This window comes from Fusarium odoratissimum (assembly GCF_000260195.1).
Source record: "Fusarium odoratissimum NRRL 54006 unplaced genomic scaffold supercont1.20, whole genome shotgun sequence".
NCBI classification, from domain to species: domain Eukaryota; kingdom Fungi; phylum Ascomycota; class Sordariomycetes; order Hypocreales; family Nectriaceae; genus Fusarium; species Fusarium odoratissimum.
Window position 1 is genome coordinate 180,890 of NW_022158705.1, and position 17,691 is coordinate 198,580.

At 49.6% G+C, this 17,691-nt stretch overlaps 5 protein-coding genes across 6 annotated transcripts; 1 reads left to right on the forward strand and 4 right to left on the reverse strand.

Moving 5' to 3' along the window:
* Positions 1 to 1,403: 1,403 nt before the first annotated feature.
* Positions 1,404 to 2,388, reverse strand: FOIG_10954 (uncharacterized protein). Its single transcript, XM_031211479.1, has one exon. It carries the CDS (start codon positions 2,349 to 2,351, stop codon positions 1,848 to 1,850), a length of 504 nt encoding a protein of 167 aa, XP_031058663.1. The 5' UTR covers positions 2,352 to 2,388; the 3' UTR covers positions 1,404 to 1,847.
* Positions 2,389 to 2,442: 54 nt separating this feature from the next.
* Positions 2,443 to 6,621, reverse strand: FOIG_10955 (uncharacterized protein). Of its 2 annotated transcripts, XM_031211481.1 has the most exons (4): positions 5,867 to 6,621; positions 5,181 to 5,813; positions 2,649 to 5,129; positions 2,443 to 2,600 (listed from the first exon to the last, which is right to left on the reverse strand). In XM_031211481.1, the coding sequence occupies exons 1-3, from the start codon at positions 6,017 to 6,019 to the stop codon at positions 2,985 to 2,987; spliced, it is 2,931 nt and encodes a 976-aa protein (XP_031058665.1). In that variant the 5' UTR covers positions 6,020 to 6,621; the 3' UTR covers positions 2,443 to 2,600; positions 2,649 to 2,984. The 2 variants fall into 2 exon arrangements, with proteins under 2 accessions (XP_031058665.1, XP_031058664.1); XM_031211480.1 differs by having other exon boundaries at positions 2,443 to 5,129.
* A 1,240-nt stretch (positions 6,622 to 7,861) lies between these two features.
* Positions 7,862 to 9,306, reverse strand: FOIG_10956 (uncharacterized protein). The gene has a single exon (XM_031211482.1). It carries the CDS (start codon positions 8,931 to 8,933, stop codon positions 7,983 to 7,985), a length of 951 nt encoding a protein of 316 aa, XP_031058666.1. The 5' UTR covers positions 8,934 to 9,306; the 3' UTR covers positions 7,862 to 7,982.
* Positions 9,307 to 9,429: 123 nt separating this feature from the next.
* Positions 9,430 to 15,190, reverse strand: FOIG_10957 (uncharacterized protein). The gene is made up of 4 exons (XM_031211483.1): positions 13,114 to 15,190; positions 12,993 to 13,064; positions 12,728 to 12,946; positions 9,430 to 12,681 (listed from the first exon to the last, which is right to left on the reverse strand). The coding sequence occupies exons 1-4, from the start codon at positions 14,135 to 14,137 to the stop codon at positions 10,157 to 10,159; spliced, it is 3,840 nt and encodes a 1,279-aa protein (XP_031058667.1). The 5' UTR covers positions 14,138 to 15,190; the 3' UTR covers positions 9,430 to 10,156.
* On the forward strand, positions 13,555 to 15,057 carry FOIG_10958 (uncharacterized protein). The gene has a single exon (XM_031211484.1). It carries the CDS (start codon positions 14,647 to 14,649, stop codon positions 14,968 to 14,970), a length of 324 nt encoding a protein of 107 aa, XP_031058668.1. The 5' UTR covers positions 13,555 to 14,646; the 3' UTR covers positions 14,971 to 15,057.
* Positions 15,191 to 17,691: the final 2,501 nt, after the last annotated feature.

The following is a 17,691-nucleotide window of genomic DNA, read 5'->3' on the forward strand; positions in this document are numbered from 1 at the left end:
TTTGTATAGCTCACTATTTAGAGCTTCTAGACGCCAGGTCGGCCGCCGGACTTGATTACTCAAGCTTGAAGAGGTGTTAGTTGCATTATTGAGTATTGGGCTTTGACAAATGGAATGGGGTGGACTGCTGTGTCGTGAAGGATGCAAACCGCCGGGTAAGCGATCTACAGAAGTATCCCGCCTCTTCTTTACTGTTTTATCCAACGATGATCATCCAATTTATGCCAACAATGGTTTATTTCCATGTTAGTATACAGGGTCCAACGGTGATACCGAATAATTGGTATGGTAAACGATGGCTTCGTCCCGTGGACGTTCCTGATGTTGGCAACACAGGTGGAAAGCTTGAATGCCGGCTGCCGAATGCGCATAACAGTGTCTTCGAATCCTGTTTTCGTATCACATTTGCACTTTTATGCTCATCTTTCCCATTAAACTATCGGTTGCTCAAGATCCAAGCTGTGCTGTTGGGTCACACGAACATGCACCCACCTATCGCTCCTGTTACTATTCATAATTCACAGCTCCATGTTCTTTCTTAGAGCTCGAGCTCTAGTCAAGGAATAAACTCAACTAAAAGCAGTTGCTAACTTGGTAGCTTCGCTAACGATTCCCTCTGAGTGGACAACACAATCGAATGAAGGCATTAGACAGCTACTAGATCCCACAAGCAGATGACAGGTCCCCCTTTAGCCTTGGGACTAGCCATCAGCTAGCATGCTTTCATCAAATTGACAGCTAATACCCCCAATCCGATGGACTAAGAGTCCGAGCGTTGGTAAGGCCAAAACTGGGCTTGATACGAGGTTGCTGGACTGGAGAACTACTGGATATAAGATAACGAGAACACGCGTGCGCTCCGGGGAACTCACCAAGGGGGAATGGGACGTGCATAAGGGCTTAACGCAATTGTAGCCACGAGGCACTCTGAAGTTAGATCAGAAGGAGAGGAAGATGTTCCTGAGAGTCATGCTTGAGGGTTCAGCTTTTCTTCAACGAATCGTGAACCAGGTGACGCTTGGCAATCCTCGTCGAATAAACTTACTTGTAAGAAGCCATAACGAAAGGCAATATAAGAGTATAGCATTCCAAGCTTGGGCACGTTGCTCAAGGTGCTGATAATGAGGGCTTATTCTGTTGCAGTTTTCACAGCCAGTTGTTTTCAGTGGTCGAGTACGACCGTAATTCTGTATCTTCAAGACCGGATGTGCGAAACTCAAGACAACCGCCATACAAGTCCGTCAAAAGTCTTTGACCTTATATAGACATATCTACTCTATGCTCTATCTGCTCTACTCTGACTGAGCTAAGCGTGGGATCTTCAGGCCAGCCTCTCTTCCAACTGAGTCGCCATCGACTTTGACATAAGGCTGTAAGCCACAAACTTTCAAGCCGTTATCGTCCTATTAGCTAGAGATTATTGCAGAGCCACTACACTACATCCCTAATGACTAAGTTGGTATGCATCTTGATATATGAGAACGCCTGCGGAGCTTTCATTAAACCCCGAAGCTAGCATCGATCTCTCCATAGTCTATCTCGCCAAGACCAAACTCCACCAACAGTCTCATACCATATTCTACCAATCTCAGATACCGTATATCCTTTCACAACTCTCTCAGAACTAAGTCAATGCCATTAGGGCACTCGCACTTATTATCCTCACACTCACACATGCCCTCGTCCGTATCATCCTCGTCCATATCCTCCCACTCCTCATCGCTAGAAACCTCCAACCCTCTTCACTCATAATATCCTTAACCTGCATAGCCGCCATCCTGCAGTCATCATCAACTTCATACCTATACCCATACATATACATGAACCCCTTAGTATCCCCCCACAATTTATTCACAAAACCTCTCTGAGCGTAGGAAAACCCCCCAGTCGCACTCTTCCGATTCACAGTATCCCATATGACGGTCAAAGTGCTCCTGGAACGGGTTCTTCAGCCACCGTGTGCGGTGTTTTCCTCTCAAAACTGCAACAATTTTACGAGTCTTGAGATTCCCAGCATACGCAGGTAGTTCCTTGTCATAAGAATTTTTAGTCCTCTCGGCCATTTCGTCGAAATTTGCGCCCTCGTTCTTAAGCCACTGTAACTCTTCCTCCGACCAGGGCTTTTGCCGGATGTTAACAGAAGGGGAGCGAGTTGATCTGTACCTCTCGAAGCGATGTCTCTCATCGGCTGGCCACTTGGCCCGTATGTCGTGTCTGACGTGCGGGTGGAATAGCGATCTTTCTTTTGTCTCTCGGCCAAATGGAGGGCCGCATGGTCCGACTTCGATCTGCTGCATTGCGTTATCCCACGGCTTATTACGTGTATGGTAGACGACGCTGCTGAAAGCCATGTAATCATCCTCAAACCATTCCCGATCTCAGGTAATGCTAGGATGGACTATTAGCAGCTGCCTACCCTATTCCTTACGGTATTACACTTACTGGATATTTGAGTCAGGTGAATATACCCAGGAGGGACAGAGTTTATCATATCCATATGTTGGCTTCCGATGACATGACAGACAAGGTTTAAAGCGGCGGCAATTGTTCGTATTGATTGATGTTATGAGTAGGATTTGTGAGATGAATGAGTAGAGAAACTGAAACATCAGTATATGCATGCGTGAGTGAATGAGGTCGGGACGTACTTTGTTGATCATGGCGCGCTAAAGCACCGTATCAATATTGTACAAGTTATGTCACAGGACAAACAAAAAGCAAAAGGTATGACGCATAGATTTCCATAAAACGAGTTTATTCAACACCAAATAATCCATGGTCGACCAATATAAAATATCAACTATATCCAACAGTTCAACTCCTCGCGCCAAAGGGTATCAGCGTGCCATGCCATGCTAAGTCACTTGGGCGCCATGCATCCAAACCACGGCATATATCATGTCCATGCAAACATCGCTCGCTATTATATATAGATGTTCAAAAATTGCGTATGCAAACGTATAAATGTCATGTAGATCTTTGCATCATTTACTTGAAGATTCACCGCCTTTGAGTAGTCCAACCTGTCTGTCATGTTCACTTCGCAACTGCTTTTCACCAGTCGGTACAAGAGTCTTCTCTTCAAGCCCAGCGTCAAACGCGGGATCACCGGCGCGGAACTTTTCGCGAATGCCTTCTATGCCTGTTGGAGCTATTGGTAATGGTGACTCGGAAGCTCGGATGGCGTCTTCTGGCCAAAGAATTCGGTTTGCTTCCTCGACCGTGAGAGGAGGTTCGTCGATTGTGGTTATCGGTGGTGCCGTGGTTGGAGGCGGTGGTGGGTCAAATACGGCCTGCCGAGGGGTCGTCGGAGATCCGATGCCAGTGGATCTTGATGTGGGTGTCCCGGTCCGGGCCCGTGGTGTCCGTGCGGGGCTATCCGTGATCAGCACAGGGTCTGACGATCCCTGGTAATCACGTCCCTTGGTGGTTGTGCTTGTAGTAGCAGCTGATCTTGGAAGGGATGGAGTCACTGAAGTTGAGTAAAGACTATCACTGTCGGAGTCGGAGTCTGTGTAGTCTCCTTCTGTTTCAACGACGCTGTGAAGAGTGATGCCGTCTGCAGTATCCGCTGGTGTGCGCTTCAGCACTTCCGATTCATCTCTGAGGACTTTCTCTTCGTTGGTGGTAGGGCCGATTGGTATGTGACTGCGAGTCGCTGTTCGTTTCCGATCCATGCGGAGAATGTTCCTCATTAAATACAGTTCATGCTTCTTGTAGGTCTCGTAGTATGCGCGGTTGATCATCGCTGCTGTGTGAAGATCATCGATTTCATCCAGCTGACATAAGATACGAAGACGAACGATCTCGGGGAACTCGGTGGCGACGCTGTAGTTCGGATCAGGTGCAGCCATCCGATCAAGGCCTTTGTTGAGCTGAGTTTGAGGTTCTCTTTCTCTGTGCTTCGAGAGCCCCCAACCATGGCTCTTCCCACTGATGTCAAATAGTGTCAGGCCCAGCACGCTGTTATAAATATCACTGATAGCAGAGCGAAACATTGGCCCAGGATCACACACGCCTCGATGGACCGGTGTTGGCGGCGCGGGAATCCTTCTTAACGCATCGACAATCTGTGCCAGACTCTTCGACTGTGGTTGTGTCCTGGGTAAGTGAGACAAAACATCTGGCGCCATGATATGAGGCAGGAGGTTCATCTCATTGTAAAGTAGCATTAGCCATCCGAGGTTTGTGGCGTCACACCAATGACTGCCCTTGGGACATCTTGGTGTACTCGTCAACATCGTCGGTGGTAAACTGTCCGAGGAAAAGCTGGCTCGCGTATCCAATGAAAGCTCTTCCGAACCTTCCAACGTATTGTGTGTTGGTTCCCGCATGTATTCTCGGATAGTACTGACGCAGCACTCGTGAATTTGTGCCATCTTTGCGCAACGAACAGCCCATATTTTATCCTTAATTTTCTGTGGCCAGGGTTTAGCTAGTAACTCTTTCTCATCGACAAGGTTCAGAACTGTAGTTTTCGACATTCGTGAAAATAGTCGACGGAGTCCAAAAGCGTAGCTGATCACTAAGAGCCCATCAGGCATGTCATCGGCACCTTTGTGCATCCATTGTGGCAGCCATCGATGCTCAACGATGAGTTCCAGAGGTGAAGTACTCTTGTATCGCATGCAACACTCGGCGATAGCAACGAACTGCTCGAACTCGATTTCTCGTGGAACCATTTCGTTATGCATGTGTGCTGCGTGTAACAGAATCTCCAGAGAACCCAGGTGATTCAACTCAACCTGCGGCATGCGGTAGAGCTTGGCTTCGGAGCCATCCTTACAGAAGTATTTTGTTGGGGGTAACGGGAGCAGTGTCGAGATATCATCATCGTCGTAAAGATGGAGACTGCTAGAGTGCCCTGCAAACATGCGCGCAAAGATAGGTGACGTCTCAGCGAGCATGTAAGACGAGACTCGAAAACGTAGTGCTGGATCGCTGTGGTTACATCCAGGTCCATTGTTGGCGAACTCTAGTATAGCATCGCCGCGCTGTGAGATGGCAAACTCTTTGATGGTTCGGTCAGGTGAGATGCCTGACTCTCCTGTCTGTAGAAGCTGCCGTATCTCGTTCAACTCCTGCTTGATTCTCTCGTAATCGTAAAAGCGCATTTCATATTTCGGAAACTACAATTTGTCAGCTGTTGATCTCTTGCATATCTGACCAGGACCACACACGAATTGGGGATCTGCCGACATGACCCGGGTTACACTGGCATTGCGCATTCGCTGCACAGCCTCTTTTCTAAATCGCTTATTCGTGAACAAGGCTTCCACCTGTTCCGGCGTTGCATCGCGCTCATTGTTCTTGTAGGTCTCAATTAGACTCGTCCGGCAAGCATCGGCAAGGGACTCAAGGTAGTTCTTCCAGTCGCGCACAGAGGACAGCCAGGCATCAGTCTGATGTATGCTCTTTCCAACACTTCCAGAGACAACCTCAGCTAGACTTCTTCCACTGAAAGAGCTCCTTGTATCGTAGATCTGGCCAGGACTTTGTGGGGACTCGACGGTTGAGTCACGGCGGGGGATGTCGCCACCATTACGAGAACCGCGACCGAGTTCTTCTGTCAGAATATGTCGGCATAACGTAGCACATTGCTCCTTATGTTTTGTGAAATCTTTGTAGGCTGAGTCGACATGGTTGGGCGTAGTGGGAAAGTTACGAGGCATCCGCTGAACAATGGTCTGCAGTTGTCGGATATGGGTTTCTTGGCTTTCTAAAGGATTCGTGGAGTGGCTATCTGGAGATCTGAGGTGAAGGTCGAGGTCGGAGGTACTAGTTTCGGGGGCATGTTGACTGATTATTTTGATCTAATAACACTTCGTCAGTATGAGTCCTCTGATCATGAACTCGACTAGCATACCCCTCGTCTCGGGATCTTGTTGATCAGTGATTTCCATTGTCGGCCGCCTCCGGGCGGAGGGCCATCGCTAGAGGTTCTTGAGACCATATCGACCCTCATGGATAGATTGGATTGTTTGTCGCCGGACGGAACGGAGTTTCGGAGGGAGCGCATCAGGCCGCGATGAGGAGCGCAGCGTCAATGCCAGCGCCTGACCACAGCATTGTAGTCACAGCGTGGCAAAGAGGTGCCTCGCTGGAGGGAAGCGTATGGAGGTTTGTGATGTATTCGAGATGCGGGTTGAGTCTATAGCTGTTTCGTGTATGTAGAGTCGAAGTCGTCTTTGGATCGTCCGTACGGCCGGGGTTGTCGGATCTTTGGTGCGACGTTGGTGGATGGTCCCAGACGGCTGGAACTGGTATTGCCACGTTCAGACCAAACTCCTCTGGGAAGATTAGGCGCGCGATGGGGTACCGACGAGTCAAGTGAAGATTCAAGCTGTCGACCGTAAAATCGAAGTCTGGAGAGTCGGTGATTTGCGTCTTCAGTTATTCTCGTCGTCTTCAGATCAAAGTCAATGCAAGGTCAAGATCGGGACCCGGGAAGTCATTGACAGAAAGTGGAGGACGCTTGGGTATTAAAGGTGGGTTAGGACATTCCCTCAGCCTCTGGCTCTGGTCGGACGGAGTCTGGGGGTTCTGACGAAGCTGGGGTTGAAAACTGGGGCAATCACAACTTGGCGTCTGGGCCTTTATTAGCGGGCGCCCATAGAGTCTTAGTTTCTCTTGTGCAACAGCGATGAGGAGAGGGGTCGCAAACGAATGCGAGTCTAAGGGGAGACGGTGAGAAGAGGTAAAGGAAATGAATGGTAATTTGAGTTGGAGAAGGGACGGTATTGGGAGGATTGACACAGTACGGACCGTTCCGACGGAGGCAGATGAATTGAATTGAGACACGGGTAAGAGGCGTAAGGAGAAAGTACCCATGATACGGTACTTTCCTACAGAAAGTACACTGTCATAACTGATGCAATTAGCATGACATTTATGGGAATGCAATGCCTGCTTGTTCAGTGGATCTCTATCCCCAGTAAGTTCGTCGCTGCATCTGGCGCAAAGAGGTAAGATGCATTGCGGGGGAGGAGTCTCAAAAACTTACTCACTCACACAATCTTATCGCGATGTAGGACTCAGCAGTGGACTATGAGACGAGCCACCTTATTTGTATATCGGGGACTGAGCTGCCTTGAAATATTCCTTCAAGTCCGCCAGCTTGTCTCTTGCTATTCATGAACTCGTACTGAGCAGTTTCTAATATTTCCTTCTTCTAGCAGCATGTGACGTGAAGGTCCACAGCATCGTAGCCAGGGCAAGGGACTTCTCAATCATATCCGATCAAGGTTTCCATCATAGAGCAATCACAAGCCAGTGTTGTTGACGAATACGGTATTCCCTAATTGGATTCTATTGTCGGTATTATTCCGCTTCGTGTCAGCATTTCAGCAGAGCAGGCATCAAAAGCTGCATGCATGAAACATGTACTGTACATGCATCGTATTCCAGGCAACGTTTAACGGTCAGAACCATCGATAGGCGTTGAAAGCATAATAATCCATTTGGCAACTGCCTCATTCCATGCGATGATATCATATCTGTAGCATAATATGCCCGATTTCTATTGTCAGGGCTAGGCTACTGCATAACATAGCAAGTTCATCTTGGCGCCCTTCGCATGGCCATGAGGCGACAAGCCGCAGCCGATGCATTTACTCAGTAGACTCATTTTATTTCTCGGAACCCGATAATGAAAATCTGTCAGTAGATGATTTGTCTTCTTGTTGACTTTTGCCGATCTTGAGTAAATCTTGAAGTTGGGGGATTTGTGGTGAAGAATTGATGAGCCTCTCGTCTTTGATAAAACTTTTACGTCAGACTGACACGTTCGGTATCATCTCTTCTCACTGACGATCTGCCAATACGGTGTTCATCATATTGGAATTATCCTTAAACGAAAAAATATCATAAGAAATAGCAATTTATTGATGGTAAAGGGGTCAATTTATGTCATTGTCATTTATCGCATCTCATTATCACAACTCATTCATCCTCACCCTATACTCACTCACTCCCCCTCAAGCCTACTCACTAAACACAAAAACAACTCTATCCCTCCCCTTATCACCCCAACCCTCCTCAACATCCTCAATCCTATACTTCTTCAACCCTTCATCTCCCAAACCCACAAGAACCTTCAACATTCCCTCCGTCTCAACCCCGAGCTCCCTCGGATCCCACGCTCCCGGCCCCGAGCCCCGCACCGTAACATCTCTCCTCCTCAGCCCCATCGCCGAGATATCACCAATATCACCCGCCATAGACCCAATGTTGATCCACGTAATAGGGTTTTTAGCACTAGCTGTGCTGGGACTCAACAGGAACGCATTGGGCCACGGTCCGTAAAGGAAATCGAGAACAATGTCTGCGTCTGCGGCGGCGGAGAAATCTGTGGCGTTGGGTTCTTGAAGGACAACGCTGGCGTCGAGGTCGAGCTTTGACAACGCGTCTTTGTTACGAGCTGCGCCGACGACGGTTGTTGCACCGAGGTGACGCGCTACTTTGATAGCGATCTTTCCACTGGCGCTGGTGACGCCGTTGATGAAGACTTTGTAAGGTTTGCCCTCCTTTCCAGGCCAATCAACACGCTTCCTCAACGCCATCCAACTCGCCATGACGGGGTTGACCATAGCAGCTGCAACAACAGGGTCTACGCCCTCGGGAAGCTCAACGATGTTGTGAGTTGGCGCATTGACGATCTCAGCATAACTGCCCTGCTTTGTACCGAGGAGCGAGAAGTAGACTTTCTTGCCGGTAGAGAGATTGATGCCTACACCGTCGACGCCGGGAACGTGAGGGAGTTCAGTAGCAGTGTAGTGTTTTCCCGCCGCGCGTGTGCGGACGAGTTGATGAAGGCCTGCAGCGAGGACTTTGATCTCTGTCTCGTTGTCGTGAACTGGGGCTGCAGGAGGGGGAACTTTGATGGACTTGGGAGGCTGACCCCATTCCGTGACTTCAGCTGAGAGCATGCTCATCGTGATAGTGTATGTGCGAACAGCCAAAACTCTTTTATCGTGAGAGTAGAGTCTGAGGTATGAGAACAAGTGTGAGGAACACAATGACCTTGAAGTGGAATCATACCGACGTCTTTATACTTCAACTTACATACCCGATCTATCAAACGGCAACTAACGGAACCAATGTGTCAGCACTATTTCAGCCTCTCAAAGACAACCATGGCCCTTAGTAATGAAACCCCTCTATTGATAAGCTCTCGGGAGTGAACCAAATTACCGCGCGAGAAGCTGCAGAATATTGGATAATACATCATGTAATCGTGCTTTGCGTCTAAGATTGACGGGACTTCGGCATCGGCCCCACCGATTTGGCGGTTATACGGAATGAAAAGGGCGATAAATCATGTAGTAGTCCGAGTTATTGTCTGATCCGGAGATCATCACCGCGGAGCTCCGAGTGGAGACCGCGGGGATGGCGAATGCTTCATCATCGACTGCTAACCTACTGACCGACTACGTAGTATGGAGCCGTCTTCGCAATTCAAGAAACTAATATGCATTAAAACTTTCATGTATCTCTTTTCTGTGCTTCGTTACATCTGCCCATGCTTTTTACTGACAACCATCTAAAAAAAACCGCTTGACCCTTCTTTGCCCATGCAGCCTGTAAGGATATGAACCGCTGTCCTGCCCCCCTTAAGATGGACTTGTCTTAAATGCAATTGCAGCTGTGTATATAAAACGCCTCCTCCCAACCGGCCATGTGTAGAAAGACGCCAACGCCTCTTCGTTTCCATGTGTGCTTGCAACCAACCAACCGACCGACCAGCCAACCATCCATCCATCTTCACTCTCATCTAGCCAGCAGATCCGGCTTTGCTGTCCTTCTGCTCTTCCATGCCGCTCCCCGACGTTGCCAATCTGTATGTCAAGTCCGCAGACCGCTGCGGTATAAATGCTATGAGTAAACACCGTTGGACATCAATCGTACACTCTCGCTACATATGTCAATATCTGGAAGCCATCCAGAATAATCTCCAATGTGCCCGCTCTCGCCCTCATGCTTTTAGGCTTTTCAAGTCATTGTGAATCGTTGATTGCGTGCCAGCATTGCAAGTTGACTTATCCAAAATGAAAAACTGCCGGTTGAGATCAAGGTCCTGCTACAAGGGCTTATCCCCAAGACACTCGTCAAGGTAACCGTCGACATGTCTCGTCGCTTCTCAGATCGAGACTACCGATTAGCCGCCCTTTCGTTCCGATTCGTGCTTGGGAGGCTGCTCGCCATTTCCTTGTTGTCCGTTGTTGTTAGCGCCCTTTTTCTTTCCCTTGCCTGCTTTTTGCCAACCGCCGTCGGTTTCACTTCTAGCTCCACGAACGTGGCCGTTTTCTCGGGCTCCATTAACCTTTTGAGAACCCGACTTCTGGTTCTTCTGAGACTTTGTACCCTCCTGAGGCTCCTGAGCTCGCTCCTCAGTCTTCTGGCTGGACTTTGGCCCCTCTCCTCGTCCTGTCTTAGGGCTGTTCTGCTTCTCCGACTTCCAAGGCCCATCCTTTCGAAGGACTGTGGGTGAGGGAGTGCGGTTCTCGTAAACTGGTGAGAGATGAGCAAAATCTTGACCAACTGGTGGTCTGTTGATGCGGTTTTCAGCAATGGCAAGATCAAGAGGAGCAATCATGCCATTCTGCTGACGCGACATCAGGCGCTGGCGTGTCGAAGGAGACAGTCGAGAGTTTGCCGCCACCATCGGGTCCTGTACAATATGAGGACTTGCCATGTAGTGAGCGCTCATCATCGCGATACGATCGCGGAATGATGGATCGTCTGCCGTGGATGGGGCTGAAGCCATCATTGGGGCAGCGGATCCATTGGCCACTACGGGAACCGGGTTGTAGGCACCTTGTTGGTTCATGGCTGCTTCAGGTACAGCCTGCGGCATGCCGGGTCCATCAACAGGAAAGTTGGGAACACCATTTGAGCCGTGAATCTGCAATGGGTTCTCAAGGTTGGTCGACTCATCCGATGTAGTGCTACCTGTTCCCGAAGGTGGTTGGCGTGGGCTTTGGGTCACACTTGTCTTGAGACTAGATCCATTAACAACCAATGGGCGCGAAAGGTTCTTGTTTTGACCTCCGGGGAAAGGGCCTTGTGCCAAAGGTGCCGATGATGCATTAGATGAGAAATTTCGTGCATGGCCTAAGGGTGAAGGCGATCGGGATGTCCTCTTCATTCGGCGGTCGAGAATTGTTTGAGGAAGTTGATCTGTCGAGAGTCGTCGTCGCCCTGGGCTCTGACCGGAGACATCCCCAAAAGCAAGACCATTCGTCACAGCTTGTGGCTGAGGCTGCTTGCTGGGACTTGGGCTTTCCGACAGATAAACAGAGTATTTGCCCTCTTCCGATTGTGGCGAGTCCGTGTGTGCCTTGGGAGTCTCGTCGAATTCTGTATCATCAGACATAAAGCTTGGAATTGGATTGCCGTTAACACCTCGAGAATGGCTTGGGCCATTGTAAGATTGGGCACCGAAATAACCAGGAGCTGCTTGTGCTGTAGACGGAGATCGAGATGCGGGCTGCGAATGTGAACGAAGAGCACTGTTGGATCCTTGGACACCTGTTTCATTATTTATACCATTTCGCTGGAGCGGGCGACGAAAGTCTTGGGTAGCACCCGAGGTACTAGCAGGAGACGAGGGATACGTTCCATAACTTGTGCCCGCTTGAGGAAAAAAGGGCGTGCCCAAAGTCATTCCATATAGAGCATACAAGTCTGGTCGAATAGGAGCGCTGAGCGGTGGATTATCAAATGAGTTTGTCCTGGAACGATCTGATGTCTGTTGAGACTGCTGCTGGCCAGATCCTGTACTTGTAGACATCCTCTGTTGTTGCTGCTGTTGACCCATCGCTTGAGCCTGAGCCTGGGCTTGATGCTGCATAAATGCTGGTGATTGACTGGCATACAAGAGTCGCATGTTCTCCTGGTGCAACGCCATTTGAGTCATGAGATCCTGCTGTGCGTACTGAAACTGGAACTGTTGATTTTGGTACCACTGTAGATCCTGCGCCATGTTGACCGGCTGCATAAACATATTGTTGTTGTTGGCGTCGAACTGTGGAACACCTGCAGATGCACGTCGATTCGAATTTCCGCCTCGGTAATTATTGTTATGTCTTCCGCCACGGTGGTTCCCACGACCTCCTCGGCCTGAATGTGTCTGTGAGGAACTCCTAAGCAGAGCAGGTCGAGGTTGTGGTGCTGGTCGAGACCATACTCTTTCCTCCTCTTTAGGGAACACGTACTGCTCGCATGCCTCCTCGAAGTTTGCCACCGAAATCAGGTCAAATGCTCGACGTAACTCCATATGTAAACCGCGAAAAGAATAGTCATCGGCGGTATTTCCGAGGTTACGAGAAGTATTGAACGGTTCTTCCACACAGAGCTGGTTGTTGATCGCATAATGCCACTTCTTTTCGTGTTTTGTGATCAGTTTGCCGTGCCGCACCGAGAGAACGTGCTTATCGTAATCGAACTCGTGGGCGTAGAAGCGAAAGAACTGAAACAAAAGCTCCGCAGTAGATGACTTGTTCTTCTTTCCATAACCAGCCAGTTTGTCAATATCGTCCGCGAAATCGGGGGTGGTACCGTCGGGTTTGGGTAACTTATGTGGCGACTGATGCAATGCAGGAAGAACGGGAGGGCTGCGCAGCTGCAGAAACGCGATAATCAAGCAGATCCATGTGTAGGAACTCAATGTGCCACCAAACGCTATTAAACCGTTAGACAAGTTGAAGTGGGTGGCAAAACAACATACCGGCATCATTAACTATTCTTCTCCGTGTCCAATACTTTATAATCATTGCAAGCTCTCGAACTCTCGGGTCAATATCGATATATGTTCGAACCATGCGTGTGTTTTCGAGCGCAAGGGTATTGTTGACATTCATATCGCAGGCGAGGCCCAGTTCAGGATCCCAGATCTTGACGATGGGCACCTTGGCGGCCGAAATACAGACAACCTTCTCCATTCCCCCTGTTGATGTCAGCGAGTTGTTAGCGAATTGGGGAAAGATACATACGCTTTGCTAGGAGGTTGGCGATCATGCAGACATCCTCCAATTCGCGCCATGTGGTTGTGATGCAGATGTCCACTAGATAGGGTTAGTCTGTAAATCATGCATATTGAGGGTGTGGACGTACCATCAGAATCATCCGAACAAAGAAGATTCCCAGAGGACCCAAAAAGATTCACGCGGATATCGTGTCCTGGCCATTCGTCGTTGAAGGTCTTTTCGAGCTTCGAGACTAACTTCTTCCGATTCTCCTCGACAGCAGCGGTGGGGAGTAATCGGTCGTAGACCTCTCTCATATCTGTTGCCAACTTTCGCTCCTCATCCTCGGTCAACTTGCTCTTGACCGTCCTCAAGTCCAGCTTTTCCAGACGATCATTGCCGACCGAATACGGTATTCTCCTTCGAGAATTTATTTGGGCAGTCTCGTATTTGCAACTCGATATTCGCGGCGGTAAAGGCTGGAGTGAGGATAACGTGCTATGTGTCTCAGAATAAGCTGATCGTGGGGAATGGTTATTTGTCCCCGTGGGCGACGGCTCGCGGTCCTCAAGAGAAAATTGGCGAGCGTGCTGGTGAGGCGTCGAGGGCACTGAACTAGAGTGGGACTGAGCCGAAGGTGCGGACCGTCGGGGTAAATGCCTCGATGAGTCGGCGGCCTGCTTTGAAGACATTTTGGACGGAACCTCCTTGGAGGTTGCAACCGATCGACTCTTGTCTAAATTCTGATGTGACCTACTCCCATGGCCTCCAGCTGTGCTCCCCTTACCGGAGGCGTCTCTTAGCGACACCTTGCTAGAAGATCGCGACCGAGGCGCTGCCTGGATATGAGGAGCAGAGATGACGGGAGGGAGTGGCGGTGTCTGCAGGCCGCCGCCGCGGGATGGGGAGATGAGCTTATTGTAGTGGAGGAGTTGAGCGTGGTAGATGTTGGACTGCTGTGGGAGGAGAAAGGGGAGGAGATCGAGGTGAGAATGGAATTGTGTGGCGGACGGGTCGGGGAAGAAGGAGCCCTCGACGGCGGAAGCGCTGTGAGTACTCGTCGCCGATGGTGTCGTCGGATTCGGTGTGCTCGATGATATCGTCGAGGCAGATGTCCAAGGACTGGAAGGATAAGGATGTTGAGGTTCGGCCGTTGTGGTCTGGGCGTCCATATGGAGCAGCGAGCGAGCCCCGGGACGGTTCAAGTGATTGCGGGGACTGACGGCAGTATGCGTGACGACGTTTGGGTGTGTCTGGGCTCGTGGGAGATCTCTCTTTGCTCGGTGGTGGCGAAAGCTGTGGAATATGGAAAATGGAGCAGCAGAAAAATGTCGTTGCAGTTCTGAGCGCTAGAGAGGGTCTCAGGATCTCAGCATGCGATCCAATGCCGAACAAAGTCTATCGTGAAAGCCAGGGGGCGAATCTCAATCTGGTCGCTGAGAAGCGCTGTTCCTGGGTGGGAATAGCGAACGAGCCCGTGGAAATGGGAAGTTGTACGGAGCAAGAAAGTACTGTAAAACGAAGCGAAACGATAGCGTATACGACCGAAAGGCAATGGCGAACACAACAAGGGGCGCTGAGTGCGAGTGCGAGTCGAGAAAGGTGAGGAATTGCAGTTGCAGTCGGTATAACAACAATTTCCCGGGGCGCGGGATAATGATGGAAATGTAGGATTCGAGAGATGGTGAACGGTACAGTGGGCAGTGAACTATGGACGTGTCGGAGACGCTTGTGCTTGTGCCTGTGGGGGGGCTCTTTGCCAAAAGGGGGCCGCTCGGTGCGAGGGACGCCGGTTCACCTCGACTCGTCTCGTCGGGGGGAGGGCGAAACGACGGTGCTCGCTGTATTAGATCAGGGCGTAGAAGGGATCGGGTATAGCAGAACAGAACAGGACCAGAGCAGCTCAGAGGACAAGAACCGTAGTAGAGTTGATAGTAGAGAGAATTATGAAGAAAGAAAACAGAGACAAAGCAAGATTGGAAAATGCGGATGTGTATGGGAATGACAAGAGATGGCGTCTAGCGGGATAGACATGGGACATGGACATGGACATGGAGAGCCCGTTTGGTTTAGTTTAAGTTTTAGTCTGAGGGAGAGAGATCAAATCAATCAATCAAGACAAAAAAGGCGAGAGAGAGACCTAGACACTGAGAAACTGAGATTGAACCGAGCCGAACTGAGGTGGTCCTTCTGATCTGAGGGGACCTAACGATACCTCGTTACGGTAGTCGTTGTTATTGGGGAGACACAGCACAGGCCTACGGGGCACACGGGGAGTTTTAGTTAGTGCAGCAGGTACCTAGGGGACTAAGGTGAGGGTGTGAGGTGCAGGTCGCACTGTACCTGGGACTCGGGCTTTATTATGTACAGCTGTACTGTAAATAGTCCACACCTCCGAGAGCATAAGCTCACCTGCAGGTAAATGGACTTATTCAAGAATGAGCTGACCTAAGCCCTATTTACACTCTCGCCCTCAACATTTTGGACAATCTATAGAAGTGTATTTACGCACCAACCTTTGCAGCTGCTGCTCGAGATTCACTGCACTCATTGGTTGATCACAGTGCTGAGTACAGTGTTTCCAGCTGACCTCTGTCAACTCCAATTAGCCCCGACACCTCACCGTCCGCCACAGCGAATAGGCCTTTGTAACCTTGAGAGAAAGCAGGAATAATAGAGCAGCCTCAGCAGAGTCGACTCCAAGCAAAGATCACAAAAGGGTCAATGTTTTCAGTAGACCGGAGGGATGGGAACATTTGGCATGCGGCGGGTGACTTTGACAGTAACAGCCCAGGGCGCAGAACGGGGCGAGTCTCAGGGTCACCACATACAAAATGATATCCATCTGAACAGAGAGAGATCCACCAAGCTAACGCCCAGCGCGTGGCAGCAAGCCTCCGCAATATCTTTAGTTATTAGCAGTGAACCTAATGGAATTAAATAGCCCTGCCCTGCCCTGGTCTGGTCTGGCTTCTACTTCTGGATGGAATAATTCCAACCCATAGGACGCGAGAGTATCTTATTTCAATATACCGTGCGATTTGCCGATAGTGCTGACTGTTTTTTGGCCTCCACTAACAAAGAGTCGACGGCAATTAAATGTTGGGGCCCAAGATTGCCTCTCTCAGATCACATCACATCACATTAGCCGCACCCATTGAAGATACGCTGTACGACACAACCTGTAGACAGTCGTCAACTTGTCGGATTTACAGCCGCTTCGCCCTCATGGCACCTCCTGGCTAGCGCTGTGTCAGTATCTACAGGGGAGGATACCGAGCAGGGACCCTGATTCTTGCTATGGAGTCCACCCCTGCCACCGTACGGGCTGTATCCACTTGTCCTAGCCCTGGATCTATCCCCGGCTGGTGACTCCTGGCCGCTTGTGATGCATCCATGCCATGCCATGCCATGTCCAGGCTTGCGGATTGTTGTGCCGCTACCAACCATCAGGGTTACATCACACACAACTTTATGTCAGATGATACTTTATTATAAAGTCACCACCCATCAGAGCATCTCGTTCCTGAGAGGTCGGGTTCTGGACGTCGAGGGGTCGGTCCTCCAATTCCCCTCAAACTCAGGACCCCTTTGTGAGATGGGATTTCTGGGTTTGGGCACCACGATAGTGATCATTGATGGCAAAAATAACCCAACGTCGTAACAAACCTGAAGTGTAAATGGACATTCACGGCCGGATATGTCCGTGGCGGGTACGGATATGGTGCCTTACTTGCCCTGCCGCTGAGATGCAGCCTCAAATGGAAGATGCTGTGTTTGTGTGGGGAAGATGCAGGTAAAGCTAACTAATCTGCGACTGTGATGATGTCGGCATGTGTGTGGAGGAGAACGTCCTCCCTTTTTGATGCATTTGTAGACATGGACATGCCTAGGATCGAGATATTTACACTGCAATAGTGATAATGTATCTCTCTGATGAGCTCAATAAACAGTAAGAACCTGTTTGGATTCCATCAGAAATCATTGACAGTATAACCGTAATGTTCCAGTGGCTTTTGTTGGCTCTCGCTTCAACCCCGTTTATACACATCACACCCAATCGTGATATGTCAAATCAACCTGAAGCAATTATCCACCTTTTGCTGGGCGCGAACCAACATAACACGACTTGATCAACTTTGATCAATCATCAATGGTAACATCGGCTAATACGGGAATATTTGGTGAACACGCCCAACAACGGCCCGTGTGTTTGCCTCCGAACTCTAGTTATCCCCTGGATTGCCAGCACACATGGACGAACAGGTCAAGGCGTGCTCTAAACTTTGTGAGAGACCTCAACAGATGTCCATACAAACAGCTCGCTCTCCACCTCTCGTCATGCTTCGTGCAAAGGCTGAAGAGACCCCACCAAACTATTGAATCGAATTCTGCAAAATACCAAAAATCAACAAAATATGTAGCAACACCTCAGGAGTCTAGTGTCTGTTTCGCCCAGCCAATAACCCAATTTGAGAATGCCGAGACAACCTCTTGTGGTAGGACAAATTTAAGTTATCTTTTGCAGAGGATACGCCTCACTCGTATCTTTACTTAGCATCTCGATCAACTTCAGGCGGCATTGAATTCTCCATCATGTCTCACCAAAAATCAGCCTCTTACTCTTTCAAACCGAAATTTCTGCGCCATTGTCATACCTTTGAGTCTCCCTTCTGGGCCACCAAATAACTCTGCTTAAACTTAGCGTATCCCTTTTCTGCCAATC